Source organism: Pseudophryne corroboree, chromosome 5 (assembly GCF_028390025.1).
Source record: "Pseudophryne corroboree isolate aPseCor3 chromosome 5, aPseCor3.hap2, whole genome shotgun sequence".
Classification (NCBI taxonomy): Eukaryota; Metazoa; Chordata; class Amphibia; order Anura; family Myobatrachidae; genus Pseudophryne; species Pseudophryne corroboree.
This window is the reverse complement of record NC_086448.1, coordinates 174,640,078-174,656,546: the sequence shown is the minus strand read 5'-3', so window position 1 is coordinate 174,656,546 and position 16,469 is coordinate 174,640,078. Positions and strand designations below refer to the sequence as shown.

At 46.8% G+C, this 16,469-nt stretch overlaps 2 protein-coding genes across 12 annotated transcripts in view; one reads left to right on the top strand and one right to left on the bottom strand.

The window, feature by feature from the left end:
• Positions 1-4,695, bottom strand: part of RBM33 (RNA binding motif protein 33) — a 297,939-nt gene extending 293,244 nt beyond the window's left edge. For 8 of the 11 annotated variants that reach the window (XR_010177641.1, XR_010177640.1, XM_063921886.1 and 5 more), the window contains exon 1: positions 4,412-4,693. Coding sequence is in view for 9 of the 11 variants with exons in the window: in XM_063921886.1 (XP_063777956.1) it covers positions 4,412-4,430 (19 nt within the window). In the remaining 2 variants the exon portion in view is untranslated. Of the gene's footprint in view, positions 1-4,411 lie in introns of all 11 variants that reach the window. The other 3 variants (XM_063921881.1, XM_063921885.1, XM_063921887.1) reach the window with 2 other exon arrangements.
• The window catches only part of CNPY1 (canopy FGF signaling regulator 1), a 352,139-nt gene continuing 340,218 nt past the window's right edge, over positions 4,549-16,469 (top strand). Inside the window, exon 1 of the mRNA XM_063921891.1 lies at positions 4,549-4,773. Within this exon, the coding sequence (XP_063777961.1) occupies positions 4,564-4,773 (210 nt within the window). The 5' untranslated portion in view covers positions 4,549-4,563. The remainder of the gene's footprint in view (positions 4,774-16,469) is intronic.

Genomic DNA, 16,469 nt, shown 5'->3' with positions numbered 1-16,469 from the left:
GGCGGGGGTCAGAGCCGGCAGCGGGGGCGGAGGCGGCGCTGGTAAGTGAGCTCATCTCCAGCGCCGCCTCTCCCTATCTTGTAAACGGGCCCCGGATCGGCTCGACCCAGGAATCCGTTTACAGAGCCACTGACCTGGTATTCAACCTGGGAATAACAATGCTTACAACCCGGGTTCAATTACCGGGTCAGGCGACCTGGGAAATCCGACCTGGTGCTTTCACACCGCACACTGACCCGTGTAGACAACGGGTTATTTGTGCGGTGTGAAAGGGGTATATAAGGGTTATTACTTAGCATACCAACTTTGTGCTTACCGAGGTAAAATTCACTTGTTATTTTAGCGCCCGCCATTAGATGGCATCCGACAGCAGTAATTCAATTGTTCTGCCGTTCGGGGGCCCATTAATCACGGAAAACATTTTTTTCTTGCAGGCTCTTGAGGAGTGAGAAAAAAAAATGTGTGCAAACAACACTTTGGGCATCTAAATAGTACTTTGGACGCCCAAATGCAGGACTTTAGACGAGTTTACCTGTTTTACACAGTTAAAACCTGTGTTTAGGCACAAACACAATTGAATGCTGACAATTGTCAGGTCGGTTTAGACGGGAAAATTAGATGCCAAAGTGGCTGATTCAATTGTTTTGGGCGTCTAAAAATCTCTGGGCACGATTCAATTAGAAGACAGTTGAATAGCGCAGGGAATGTGTTTGGCTACAGTGGTGGCATCTGATAGCACTGGCATAATTACTATTTTTACCAGATCCTCCTACCGCTGCAATCGAAACTAATTCTCAGCTGCAAATTGAGCACCTCCGGAACTGGTCTGTCACTATTTGCTCCCATCCCTTACAAGAGTGTGACGTTGAGCTGGGGACAACTCAATCACAGCCCACCGGCGCTTACCAACATGAACGCACTACGGAATAACGTATCCAGCATTGCAGGCTGTGAAACCTTGGCTGTAACAGAGTTTAATTATCTGTTATGTTGAACAGACCACTGACATGGACAATCAGCCAGCCGCCCACGTAAGCGGTGAGACTGATCATGAACGGAGAGTCTACGCTTACTAGAAGGAGAAACTGTTAACTACATTTCAACATTTATCCAGTGCCATGCACAATTTTACCATCTAAACCAGGCCTGGCCAACCCGTGGCTCTCCAGCTGTTGTAAAACTACAAGTCCCATCATGCTTTGCTACAGTTTTGCTATTAGGGAAGGCTAAAACTGTGGCAGGGCATGCTGGGATGTGTAGTTTCACAACATCTGGAGAGCCACAGGTTGGCCAGGCCCGATCTAAACCATAGGTTTTCAACCTGCGGCTCTCAAGCTGCTGTAGAACTACACATACCAGCATGCCTTGCTTCAGTTTTAGCATACCTCAATAGCAAAACTATGGCAGGGCATGCTGGGATGTATAGTTCCACAGCAACTGGAGGGCCGCATGTTGAAGACCCATGATCTAAAACGCACCAATGCCCATTACAAGAACACTAGACCTAACCCTCTAGTGTGCACACTAGAGGCTTGCCATTTGGTTATCATATATTGTGAAGTACATATTGTTTTACCGTCTGTGTGTCTTTTATATTAATGTTTTTTTTTTTTGTTTTTTTTAAATGAGTATGAATTATTAAGTGCCACTTGGTAAGTTTACCCCTTTTTTGCACAGCATTGAGAAGAGGCTGGCTGCTCTTCCCCAGGTGACTGCTGATTTGCATACTAATATCTACACTTAAACAGTGCCAACCAGCCCTTTTTTTTTCCTTTGTCGCGCTTCAGGAGGCTGCGAGAAAAAAATGTGTCCTCTGCGGCTGCTGGTTGCCAAACGGTAGAACAACCGAATTGCTGCCGTCGGGCGCGAAAAAAACTATTGCTTAAGCCCCTGTATTATTTAAAGACGTTTCATAATACATGGAGGTTTAGATTGTTCAATGTTTATATGAACAGTTGTGTAAAGAATACTATGAATAAGATGTAGGCACCATAATAGTGTGAAGTTCAGAACATAGGACCCCTTTAGCTAGAATAAGTAAACTGCGTCAGAACATCATTAACCTGGTTTGGAACATTAAAATGTGTACCCTCGCGGGCTTGCTTCACTCACTATGCTTTCCGCAAGGTTGCTAACTACGCTTGCCATAGGTTACTATTCCCAATAAATGTCCACGTGGATAGTAGTAGCAGCAGCAGCAGCCCAGGGGGTCCCATGTTCTGAACTTGAGCCATAATTGTGATATACAACAATGACAAGACAAAATAAAAATTGTCAACACTAAAAAATCAAAGGAAACATTCCATTAGTGAGGGCAGCAGATATCTTTCCTATTGCCTCATTAAAAAAAAAAAAAAAAAAAAGATTAGAATCTGTAAATGAAAAGGCATATCATACGGACATAACATGTAGTATTCACGCTAGGCTATTTCAGCAGGGTGCCTTGCCCTGTTCGATTTTAAAAAGGCAAGATGTGTGTGCCCTGCCCACCTGATGGGGACTCGCAATAAGAATTGAATCTCGCCCATTAAGAAGCTGGACCTCTCAGGGACTTGTGCTGATGTAAATAGCTCAGGAGGCACTGGCTAGTACCAGAGCCACAGTTACACACAATATATGAGCCCAAGAGTTCATGTGGGCATCATACAAATGTACAGCAGTATATACCGCTGGAAATTTGGCGAGTTTTGATCAAGCTTTGCGTGGCAAAAACAGCATTGCGCTGGACACTTAAGTTGGAGAATGCCTGTCCTCCCGACAAAACACCCTGTTTAGTCCGGGAGAACGGACATTCTCCAACTTATCAAAGAGCTGAACTGAATAGCGCCAGGAGCCAATTCCCGGCGCTATTCAATTGTCGCTGAATTGAATCGTGCACACTGACTTTTTACTTGAGATCTTTGATTAGAATAATACAAAGAAGATATTTCTAATACTGGGGCAGCTGTCTTAAGCTTGAAAAAGTGATAAAGAAGTGATGGGCAGTATGGATGGTGTAATGGTTAGCATTACTGCCTCACAGCACTGAGATCATGGGTTCAATTCCCACCATGGCTCTAACTGTGCGGAGTTTGTATATTCTCCCCGTACTTGCGTGGGTTTCCTCCGTGTACTCCGGTTTCCTCCCACAATCCAAAAATATACTGGTAGGTTAATTGGCTCCCAACAAAGATTAACCTTAGCGTGAATGTGTGCATAGATTGTAAACTCGACTGGGGCAAGGACTTGTGTGAATGGGCAAATATTTTCTGTACAGCGCTGCAGAATATGTGTGTGCTATATAAATAGCTGGAAATAATCATAATAAGTGGAAGGTGATAACGCACCAGCCAATCAGCTGCTGTCATTTTTCAAACCTGTAATGATTGGCTGGTGCGTTATCACCTTCCACTTATCACTTCTCTAGGATTAATACATCTGCCCCATAGTCTTTATATTTTTCACATACTTTATATAGTCAAAACTCTGACATACATGTTAGTATGACAGGATAGGCTCTGCCTCACCTCCGCACATGTCACCGGGACCTTTATATGATAATAAAAATAATACAGGTACATTTATAGAACGCTAAATAATACTTTGTAGACAAGAAATGGTCAAGTGCTAATCTCCCAGTGTCTGGATCAGGTAAACTAGGATTTACTTTATGTAACAAGTGGCCACAAATAATGTAAGACAATTAAGAAAAGCTGTTGCCTGAAGAACTACAGAGCATTGCTTATTGCATTCTGCTATCAGGCGTCTCCTATGTCACCAACAGTTACATGTGAGGGTATCTGTATAATACTTTTGAGATGCAACGTCAGTGGTATAATGATGGCAGTATAGAATGGCGGGGAGTCGGCTAATGCTCAGTATATATACACTCATACCTACCAGTCCCAACATGACCCTCTCCATAAGGGACCAAATGATCTGTTCCGGGACTTCCCTCTTCAGTAATGATTGCCATCACCTGTATTGAACTAGTTATTTGATAAGAAAGATGTTTCAGCACAGGTGATGGCAATCATGGATTAAGAGGGAAGTCCAGGAGCAGCGCATTCTGTCCCTCCTGGAGAGGGTCATGTTGGGAGGTATGTATACTGTAAGTGGTCACATGTATATGACACCTAGCCCCCCCCCCCCCCCCCCCAGAGCACTGCTAGCTCTGGAACTTTGGCGACACGTGTGTATATATACACAACTATGTACACTCACAGAGCAACACTGACTGCCACATGCATCCATTCATATTCTATAGGTGCATGTATGTGTGTGTATACATTATATAGTACGTGTATGGCACACAAGGCGCAGCGCAGCTGCTTAGCTATACATTACAGGAATGTAAATAATACAATGACAGCAGGGAGCTGCGGCCTAGGCGACGGGCTTATGCCGCAGAATAACAATCCTGTGCGGATACCTCCTAACATGGCGGCCATGCTGCTCCGGCCTCTCCTCGGGGACTCGGTAAGAAAGCGGCTCCGACCTCAGCGCGAAGTCTCCCTCCCACGGTCAGGGCGCCAGGTCAGTCGGGCTCGGGAGGAGGGAGAAGGGGCAACAACACATCATAACATGGCCGCCTTCGCCGCCAGCTCCTCCTCCTACCCTCCGGGCGCGCCGTGCATTGTGGGTAGGCTAGGGAGGGTGTCTGTCGCACACCGCTTGCTAGTGGGGGTGGGGTTTGGCGAGAGTCGCGCTCTGGCTGGTGTCTGCGTGCGCGCCCATACACACGCGGCAGTAGGCACGGGAGCGCGCACGGCTGCTGATGCGCCGCGGCAACAAGTGAGTAGGGGGGCCCGCAGAAACAGCCAAGTCCCTCAGCACTGCAGCATCACTCACTAATTACATAGAGCGCATCATCCCACTGACAGGTCTCATAATATAGAATAGGTGAAGCACCGGTGCTTTGTAGGTGGGGAACCACAAGGGCCAGCATGCCCGTACAGCCAGAGTATTTTTAGGAGTTGTAGCCCGACAGTACATAGATACTGAATGACCTATATATAGATAAAATTCATTCATGGTAACTGGGGTCAGGGCTGCACTAGTGATAACTTGTGTTGTGTTACTATACATAAGGTTATGCAAAGTGTGTTACAGTTGTGTCACAGATGTGTCCTTACTAATCTGTTCTAATTTTTTGCTAAATCACCTCATTTTGCATGTTGCAGACTATGCCCCTAAGTCATGTCACACACCTCACCACACAGTTTGTACTAAATGTGCGATGTAGCTGCACCATAATTACCACAAAAGTACAATTTACTAGTACTTTGGACACTACCACTGGCTTTGCATGTAGCTGCGGTGTGGATGGTAATCTGGGAAAAAGGAAAAATGCTAAGTTTGTGGCACATCATATATTCCGTCATGCAGCACTGTGCTTAGTCCTAAACACCCAGTACACAATAAAGAACTTTGGATGTAGCTGCAATGTGATATAAATGATAAAGTAAGATATAAGTACAATAGCTACCCGTGGCAGAGTGTCTAAAGCCCCATACACACTGGCCGACACCCCTAGACGATATGAATAATAACAATCTTTTTTTTTTTTTAATTTATTCATGTCGTCTAGTGTGTATGCCTGAACGATGTGCGCACCCGCGGGTCGTTCTCGTTCAGGCATTATCTACTGAACATGCAGCTAAACTTTAACTATATAATTGAGTTGCATGTTCGGGGAGTGTGGGGGAAGACGTTATTGTTGCAATCTCCCCTAATGATACAGCGCTGATTGCTAACCAGGGGAGGTCACCCAGTGTGTACCCGTATGGTGAATAAGAACACATGTACACAGCTGTGCTTACCATAGAATGCTTTTATTTCCAAGCAGTTCTCTGAAGCCACTTTGAGACATGTGACCCGAGAATTTGCTGGGTCTAGCAAGTCAGCAAATTTTCAGGTCTCTGCTCCATGACCCTGGTTGGGAACAGGGTCGTGGACCTGGAATTTAAGCTGGGTACGCACTTGAGCGATGTGTACCTAGCCAATATGCCAGCCCGATGGGTGTGTGTATATATTTTGAGCGATGTTAATGAAGGATGGGACAATCATGTGCCGCCCTTCATTCGCATACTACAGTATGCTAGCAAAGTCATCAGGTTTTGATGTGCAGAACATCAGACTTGACGTCGCTAGTGAAATCGGGCACCCACATATCGGGCACACACTGTCCAATATGAACAGTTTTGAGTGATGTCGGTCCGATCCGCCAGATCAGATGAAGTGGCTCAGTGGGGCCGATTACTTTTTAGACGCCCAAACAATTGTCACAATTCAATTGTGTTTGGGCGCCCAAGCACATTGCACCCAAATCAGACCGGGTTTAGCCCTGCTTTGGGCGTCCAAACTCTTGAGTTTCCTCACAATTTTTCTCGTACCTCAGTAAGCTGCCAGAAAAATGTGTCCTCTGCACGATAAACAATTGAATCGGCCCCAGCTTTAGTCTTGGATTGTTTCCTTTCACACATGCAGTAATCCCAGGTTGATGCGCATTCACGTGCAAAAACCCAGGATATAGCTACATGTGCGAAAGGGGTGTTATCTGTTTCAAGGAGATCATTGACTTTTACAAGACACTACGGGGTAAATTTAGTAAGATGGGAGTTCTATTAAAGATGGGATGTTGCCCATAACAACCAATCAGATTCAAGGTATTATCTTCTAGAAGAAGCTAGATAAATGAGAAGTAGAATCTAATTGGTTGCTGTGGGCAACATCCCATCTTAAATAGAACTCCCATCTTAGTAAATTTACCCCTACTATTCTATACTTCCACTGATGTCTATAAATAAGAATTTACTCACCGGTAATTCTATTTCTCGTAGTCCGTAGTGGATGCTGGGTACTCCGTAAGGACCATGGGGAATAGACGGGCTCCGCAGGAGACTGGGCACTCTAAAAGAAAGATTAGGTACTATCTGGTGTGCACTGGCTCCTCCCTCTATGCCCCTCCTCCAGACCTCAGTTAGGGAAACTGTGCCCGGAAGAGCTGACACTACAAGGAAAGGATTTGGAATCCATGGTAAGACTCATACCAGCCACACCAATCACACCGTACAACTCGTGATAACTATACCCAGTTAACAGTATGAATAACAACTGAGCCTCACTGAACAGATGGCTCATAACAATAACCCTTTAGTTAAGCAATAACTATATACAATTATTGCAGAAAATCCGCACTTGGGACGGGCTCCCAGCATCCACTACGGACTACGAGAAATAGAATTACCGGTGAGTAAATTCTTATTTTCTCTGACGTCCTAGTGGATGCTGGGTACTCCGTAAGGACCATGGGGATTATACCAAAGCTCCCAAACGGGCGGGAGAGTGCGGATGACTCTGCAGCACCGCATGAGCAAACTCAAGGTCCTCCTCAGCCAGGGTATCAAACTTGTAGAATATTGCAAACGTGTTTGACCCCGACCAGGTAGCAGCTCGGCAAAGTTGTAATGCCGAGTCCCCTTGGGCAGCCGCCCAAGAAGAGCCCCCTTCCTCGTGGAATGGGCTTTTACTGATTTAGGATGCGGCAGTCCAGCCGCAGAATGTGCAAGTTGAATCGTGCTACAGATCCAGCGAGCAATAGTCTGCTTAGCAGCAGGAGCACCCAGCTTGTTGGGTGCATGCAGGATAAACAGCGAGTCAGTTTTTCTGACTCTAGCCGTCCTGGAAACATAGATTTTCAGGGCCCGGACTACGTCCAGCAACTTGGAGGCCTCCAAGTCCCGAGTAGCCGCAGGCACCACAATAGGTTGGTTCAAATGAAACGCTGATACCACCTTAGGGAGAAATTGGGGACGAATCCTCATTTCTGCCCTGTCCCTATGGAAGATCAGATAAGGGCTTTCACATGACAAAGCCGCCAATTCTGACACACGCCTAGCCGAAGCCAAGGCCAAATATATATATGACCACTTTCCACGTGAGATACTTCAACTCCACGTTCTGAAGTGGCTCAAAACAATGTGATTTTAGGAAATCCAACACTACGTTGAGATCCCAAGGTGCCACTGGAGGCACAAAAGGGGGCTGAATATGCAGCACTCCCTTAACAACGCCTGAACTTCAGGCAGCGTCTTTCCTAGCCTTTAACAGCGTAGGAATCACTTCATCTGGAACGCCCTTTTCCGTTAGGATCCGGCGTTCAACCGCCAAGCCTTCAAACGCAGCTGCGGTAAGTCTTGGAACAGACAGGGCCCCTGCAGTAACAGGTCCTGTCTGAGAGACAGAGGCCATGGGTCCTCCGAGATCATTTCTTGTAATTCTGGGTACCAAGTTCTTCTTGGCCAATCCGGAACTACGAGTATAGTTCTTACTCCTCTCTTACTTACTATCCTCAGTACCTTGGGTATGAGAGGAAGAGGAGGGAACACATAAACCGACTGGTACACCCACGGTGTCACTAGTGCGTCCACAGCTATCGCCTGGGGGTCTCGTGACCTGGCGCAATACTTTTTTGGCTCTTTGTTGAGGCGGGACGCCATCATGTCCACCTGTGGTCGTTCCCAACGGTTCACAATCTGCGTGAAGACTTCTGGATGAAGTCCCCACTCTCCCGGGTGGAGGTCGTGCTTGCTGAGGAAGTCTGCTTCCTAGTTTTCCACACCCGGAATGAACACTGCTGACAGTGTTAGCACGTGATACTCCGCCCATCGGAGAATCCTTGTGGCTTCTGCCAACGCCATCCTGCTTCTCGTGCCGCCTTGTCGGTTTACATGGGCGACAGCCGTGATGTTGTCTGACTGAATCAGCACCGGCTGGTTTTGAAGCAGGGGTTCTGCTTGCCTTAGGGCATTGTAAATGGCCCTTAGGTCCAGAATATTTATGTGTAGGGAAGTCTCCTGACTCGACCATTGTCCTTGGAAGTTTCTTCCCTGAGTGGCTGCTCCCCAACCTCGGAGGCTTGCATCCGTGGTCACCAGGACCCAGTCCTGGATGCCGAATCTGCGGCCCTCGAGAAGATAAGCACTCTGCAGCCACCACAGCAAGACACCCTGGCCCTCGGGGACAGGGTGATCAGCCGATGCATCTGAAGATGCGATCCTCACTTGTCTAACAGGTCCCACTGAAAGTTCCTTGCATGGAACCTGCCGAAGGGAATTGCTTCGTAAGAAGCTACCATCTTTTTCAGGACTCGCGTGCAATGATGCACCGACACCTGTTTTGGTTTCAGGAGGTCTCTGACCAGAGATGACAACTCCTTGGCCTTCTCCGGGAGAAACACCTTCTTCTGTTCTGTGTCCAGAAACATGCCCAATATCAGCAGATGCGTCGTAGGAACCAGCTGCGACTTTGGGATATTCAGAATTCAGCCGTGCTGTTGTAGCACTTCCTGAGATAGTACTACTCCGATCAACGACTGCTCCTTGGATCTCGCCTTTATAAGGAGATCCTCCAAGTACGGGATAATTATAACTCCCTTCTTTCGAAGGAGTATCATCATTTCGGCCATTACTTTGGTAAATACCCTCGGTGCCGTGGACAGACCAAACGGCAACGTCTGGAATTGGTAATGGCAGTCCTGTACCACAAAACGGAGGTACACCTGGTGAGGTGGGTAAATGGGGACATGCAGGTAAGCATCCTTGATGTCCAGTGATACCATGTAATCCACCTCTTCCAGGCTTGCAATAACCGCCCTGAGCGATTCCATTTTGAACTTGAACTTCCTTATATAAGTGTTCAAGGATTTCAAATTTTGAATGGGTCTCACCGAACCGTCTAGTTTCGGTACCACTAACATTGTGGAATAGTAACCCCGTTCCTGTTGAAGGAGGGGAACTTTTATTATCACCTGCTGGAGGTACAGCTTGTGAATTGCCGCCAGTACTACCTCCCTGTCCTGGGGAGTAGCTGGCAAGGCTGATTTGAGGTAACGGCGAGGGGGAGACGTCTCGAATTCCAGCTTGTATCCCTGAGATACCACTTGTAGAACCCAGAGATCCAGCTGTGAGCGAACCCACTGGTCGCTGAAGTTCCAGAGACGGGCCCCCACCGCACCTGGCTCCACGTGTGTAGCCCCAGCGTCATGCGGTGGACTTAGTGGAAGCAGGGGAGGATTTTTGTTCTTGGGAACTGGCTATATGGTGCAGCTTTTTCCCTCTACCCCTGCCTCTGGGCAGAAAGGACGCGCCTCTAACCCGCTTGCCTTTCTGAGGCCGAAAGGACTGTACTTGATAATACGGTGCTTTCTTAGGCTGTGAGGGAACCTGAGGTAAAAAAGTCGACTTCCCAGCTGTTGCTGTGGATACGAGGTCCGAAAGACCGTCCCCAAACAATTCCTCACCCTTATAAGGCAAAATTTCCATGTGCCTTTTAGAATCAGCATCACCCGTCCACTGCCGAGTCCATAATACTCTCCTGGCAGAAATGGACATCGCATTAATTCTAGATGCCAGCCGGCAAATGTCCCTCTGTGCATCTCTCATATATAAGACTACGTCTTTAATATGCTCTATGGTTATCAATATAGTGTCCCTGTCAAGGGAATCGATGTTATCAGACAGGGAATCAGACCACGCTGCTGCAGCACTGCACATCCATGCTGAAGCAATAGCAGGTCTCAGTATAGTACCTGAGTGTGTATACACAGACTTCAGGATAGCCTCCTGCTTTCTATCTGCAGGCTCCTTTAAGGCGGCCGTATCCTGAGACGGCAGTGCCACCTTTTTTGATAAGCGTGTGAGCGCTTTGTCCACCTTAGGGGATGTCTCCCAGCGTAACCTATCCGTTGGCGGGAAAGGGTACGCCATTAGTAACCGCTTAGAAATTACTAGTTTCTTATCTGGGGAATCCCACGCTTCTTCACACAATTCGTTTAACTCATCAGATGGGGGAAAAGTCACTGGCTGCTTTTTCTCCCCAAACATAATACCCTTTTTTGTGGTAACCGGGTTAATGTCAGAAATGTGCAACACATTTTTCATTGCCGTAATCATACATCGGATGGCCCTAGTGGATTGTATATTTGTCTCATCCTCGTCGACACTGGAGTCAGACTCCGTGTCGACATCTGTGTCTGCCATCTGAGGTAGCGGGCGTTTTTGAGCCCCCGACGGCCTCTGAGATGCCTGGGCAGGCGCGGGCTGAGATGCCGGCTGTCCCAAAGCTGCGTCATCGAACCTTTTATGTAAGGAGTTGACACTGTCGGTTAATACCTTCCACATATCTATCCACTCAGGTGTTGGCCCCGCAGGGGGCGACATCACACTTATCGGCACCTGCTCCGCTTCCACGTAAGCGTCCTCATCAAACATGTCGACACAGCCGTACCGACACACCGCACACACACACAGGGAATGCTCTGACTGAGGACAGGACCCCACAAAGTCCTTTGGGGAGACAGAGAGAGAGTATGCCAGCACACACCACAGCGCTATATAAACAGGGATTTACACTAACAAAAGTGATTTTTCCCTATAGCTGCTTAATATACTCAGTTTGCGCCTAAATTTAGTGCCCCCCCTCTCTTTTTTACCCTTTGAGCCTGGAAACTACAGGGGAGAGCCTGGGGAGCTGTCTTCCAGCGGAGCTGTGAAGAGAAAATGGTGCCGGTGTGCTGAGGGAGATAGCCCCGCCCCCTTCCCGGCGGACTTCTCCCGCTTTTTTATATACTTTTATGGCGGGGGATTATGCACATATACAGTTTATTAGACTGTATTATGTGCTTTTTGCCATGTAAGGTACTCTAATTGCTGCCCAGGGCGCCCCCCCCCCCCCCCAGCGCCCTGCACCCATCAGTGGCCGGAGTGTGTGGTGTGCATAGGGAGCAATGGCGCACAGCTGCAGTGCTGTGCGCTACCTTAATGAAGACCGAAGTCTTCAGCCGCCGATTTCCTCCGGTTTCTTCCGTCTTCTGGCTCTGCAAGGGGGACGGCGGCGCGGCTCCGGGACCGGACGATCGAGGTCGGACCCTGTGTTCGATCCCTCTGGAGCTAATGGTGTCCAGTAGCCTAGAAGCACAAGCTAGCTGCAAGCAGGTAGGTTTGCTTCTCTACCCTAAGTCCCACGTAGCAGTGAGTCTGTTGCCAGCAGATCTCACTGAAAATAAAAAACCTAACAAATACTTTCTTTTCTAGAAGCTCAGGAGAGCCCCTAGTGTGCAACCAGCTCGGGCCGGGCACAGATTCTAACTGAGGTCTGGAGGAGGGGCATAGAGGGAGGAGCCAGTGCACACCAGATAGTACCTAATCTTTCTTTTAGAGTGCCCAGTCTCCTGCGGAGCCCGTCTATTCCCCATGGTTCTTACGGAGTACCCAGCATCCACTAGGACGTCAGAGAAAAATTGTTCCCAGGCTCACAGTAACTTGTATTTGCCTTTAAGTCACTTGTTTACTTGTTTTCCTAGATTGCAATAAAGTGTACTTGTTATTCCCACTTAAAACTAGATTAGCCAATGTAAAAATATTAAAATTGAAAATTGGGGATGTTGCCTAATCAGATTCTGTCTATCATTTTCTAGAATGCAATAGACAAATGATAGACATAATCTGATTGGTTGATATGGGCAACATCACCACTTTTTATTTTTAGAAGCTTTAGTAAATTTTGCCATGGTCTTTTTATACACCATGGATCCATTATTTGTTATGTTCACCTTAAAAGTGGATCTATTTTTGCTCTTGAATTCCTTCCTAAGGGTTGTAAAGGTCTCCCCTTTATTTAGAGGTACAAAACGGAAAGTTGGAACTCAAAATATGGTAAATTCTTCCTTATTTCAAGGTGTCCCAAAAAACGTTTGTTGTTTTTTTTTTTTTTAATTTGCACAAAAAAAAAACGTAATTTCTTAATTTAAAGTTAAAAATTGCTATGCTATGCTACATGGTACTTCACGATTTAAGTTTGTGGCATTTCATATGTCCCACATGATGCTGTTTTAGCTACTTGAAGGTGCACCTGTTTGCTTTCTGGCTAACCTCTCACCTTCATATGCACTCTATTAGGGCGCAGTGTTTTTAATCCACCGGGCAGGATGGATGCAATGTGCCGTTCTGGAATGTCATATATATTGCATTAAGCGGTAGGCAAGTTTTCACTCAAACCCCATAGAGATGCACAGGACAACTTGCTGTTCTGAGGGCACCGTTATTGGTTCTTATGTGCGCTTCCAGTTCCAAAGCACATTGCCAGTAATACCCCTTTCAGGTTGGCAGAGCCGGGTCGCAACCAGGAATTTGTACACGGGTGCGACCTGGTTTGAGACCCCTTTCGGATTTGCGGCCCGACCTGGCATATTGCCGGGTTGATGACGTCACAGCCAACACTACAGGAGGCAGCACTTGGAGATGATCAACTCCAAGCGCCGCCTCCTCTCATGCAGAGAACGTTCACACTGCACCACATCCCGGGTCGATTCCGGCTTCAACCCAGGTCGTGACCTGGGTGAAATGCCGGGCGATTGACCCGGGATAATCCTTCAGGACCCTTTCAGACTAAGCAAAATCCAGGGTTGATACGCGTTCAAATGCAGTAACCTGGGAAATTCATGCTAGTCTGAAAGGGGTGTTATTGAATTGGCTTCAATGTATCCATCCTGTTTTTAAGGTGTGTACACACAGTGAGATAAATCTGTAAGATTTTGACTATATAGTCAAAATCTTAAGGAAAGTTAGTGCACATCTGAAGGTGTTAGTCAGTTTGCGATACTGATTCGATCCCGATGCGCGGTCGGTATCGCAAGGCTAGATAGACTGCAGGCAAGTCAATTTTGACTATCTAGTGTACTATCTAGAACAAAGTGTAGTCAAAATTGGCACTTAGTCAAAATCGCACATAGACAAAATCGAAAGTGCAGATAGTCAAAATCTGTGCTATCTGGGCTCTGGGGGAGTTCAAGGGAAATCGCAAAGTCAAAATCGGGCATAGCAAGGATCTCACCATGTACACACCTTAAATTTGGATCATCTTGTGCATTAATCCCGGTAAAATGGAAACTGGTTATCTGTCTGTTGTGGTTTGTTTTGAAATGTTCTAGATCAGTGGTTCCCAACCTTTTTTCTCTCTCGTACCCCTTGATTAGGCTTTCAATTTATGAGTACCCCCTTGTCTCATAAATCATGGAAAGGAGCTGGATTTGTATAGATAAGATACAATAGGTACCCCACAATTTGCACCTCTAAATATCCAAAGAGAATAAGAGTGGGTGTGGAGTGTCCCTGTAAAAAACCTTTCTTCAGTAGGGCGCCTGAAAAATGGGTATCCTCAAACTCCAATGCAATACATACATACAGTAGAAAAAAAAAAGAAAGAAGGCTACACGCCAATAAATTCTTCAGTTAAAACAAGCTTCTTAGAGCTATTTAATTGAGCAAAACAGACATACTAACAGAGTGGTTTCTTAAAGGAAACATGCTTCAGGGTTCAAAAAGAATAGGAGGATATGTACATGCTGAGATGCATAATTAAATAAAGGTATACAAATTGTGGATACAATCACTTCAATCACTGCAGCAGGACAAATTAGAGGGGAATTACAAATTCTATTTGCCTCAGTAACGTATAAAGTTAAACACAATGAGGACCTGCCTGTGTTTTCATTTTATCCGCGGGCCGGCTCCTTCATCCAGCCTAGGGAGGCCAATCCCGGAATTGGGATCGGCAGGATCCCGGGATTCTGGACCAAAAATGCCGGGATCTAAATCTCAGGATTGGCGCTTCCAATCCCGGGATCTACCGGATTGCAGTGCGCAAGCGCAGTTCCCCGGCACCTCTCTCTCCCCCCAGGCAGGCTATGTGACTGTGCGTGACTACAGAGTCACGCTGCACAGCCCGCCCCCGCTGTCACTCACGCTGGAAGCCACCCTGAATGGGAGAAAAGTCTCTCTTAAGTAGTGATGAGCGGGTTCGGTTTCTCGGAAACCGAACCCCCCCCGAACTTCACCCTTTTTACACGGGTCCGAGGCATACTCGGATTCTCCCGTATGGCTCGGTTAACCCGAGCGCGCCCGAACGTCATCATCCCGCTGTCGGATTCTCGCGAGATTCGGATTCTATATAAGCAGCCGCGCGTCGCCGCCATTTTCACTCGTGCATTGGAAATGTTAGGGAGAGGACGTGGCTGGCGTCCTCTCCGTTATTGTTGAACTTGATTGTGCACTATTGCTTAATTGTGGGGAGGGCTGGGGAGCAACTGTATAATATAGGAGGAGTACAGTGCAGAGTTTTGCTGATCAGTGACCACCAGTTATCCGTTCTCTGCCTGAAAGAAACGCTCCATATCTGTGCTCAGTGTGCTGCATATATCTGTGCTCACACTGCTTAATTGTGGGGACTGGGGAGCAGCTGTATTATATAGCAGGAGTACAGTGCAGAGTTTTGCTGACAGTGACCACCAGTATACGTTGTCTGCCTGAAAAACACTCCATATCTGTGCTCAGTGTGCTGCTTTATTGTGGGGACTGGGGACCACCAGTATAATATTATATAGGAGGAGTACAGTGCAGAGTTTTGCTGACCAGTGACCACCAGTATATAATATATAGCATTACGGTACAGTAGGCCACTGCTGTACCTACCTCTGTGTCGTCATGAAGTATACTATCCATCTAGATTCTATACCTGTGGTGCATTTCAGTTGTGCAGTTTGCTGACACAGTGACCACCAGTATACTATATATAGCAGTACGGTACGGAAGGCCACTGCTGTACCTACCTCTGTGTCATCATTAAGTATACTATCCATCTACATTCTATACCTGTGGTGCATTTTAGTTTTGCAGTTTGCTGAGACAGTGACCACCAGTATACTATATATAGCAGTACGGTACGGAAGGCCACTGCTGTACCTACCTCTGTGTCGTCATTAAGTATACTATCCATCTACATTCTATACCTGTGGTGCATTTTAGTTTTGCAGTTTGCTGACACAGTGACCACCAGTATACTATATATAGCAGTACGGTACGGAAGGCCACTGCTGTACCTACCTGTGTGTCGTCATTAAGTATACTATCCATCTACATTCTATACCTGTGGTGCATTTTAGTTTTGCAGTTTGCTGACACAGTGACCACCAGTATACTATATATAGCAGTACGGTACGGAAGGCCACTGCTGTACCTACCTCTGTGTCGTCATTAAGTATACTATCCATCTACATTCTATACCTGTGGTGCATTTTAGTTTTGCAGTTTGCTGACACAGTGACCACCAGTATACTATATATAGCAGTACGGTACGGAAGGCCACTGCTGTACCTACCTGTGTGTCGTCATTATGTATACTATCCATCTACATTCTATACCTGTGGTGCATTTTAGTTTTGCAGTTTGCTGACACAGTGACCACCAGTATACTATGTATAGCAGTACGGTACGGAAGGCCACTGCTGTACCTACCTCTGTGTCGTCATTAAGTATACTATCCATCTACATTCTATACCTGTGGTGCATTTTAGTTTATCTGACGTCCTAAGTGGATGCTGGGACTCCGTAAGGACCATGGGGAATAGCGGCTCCGCAGGAGACTGGGCACAA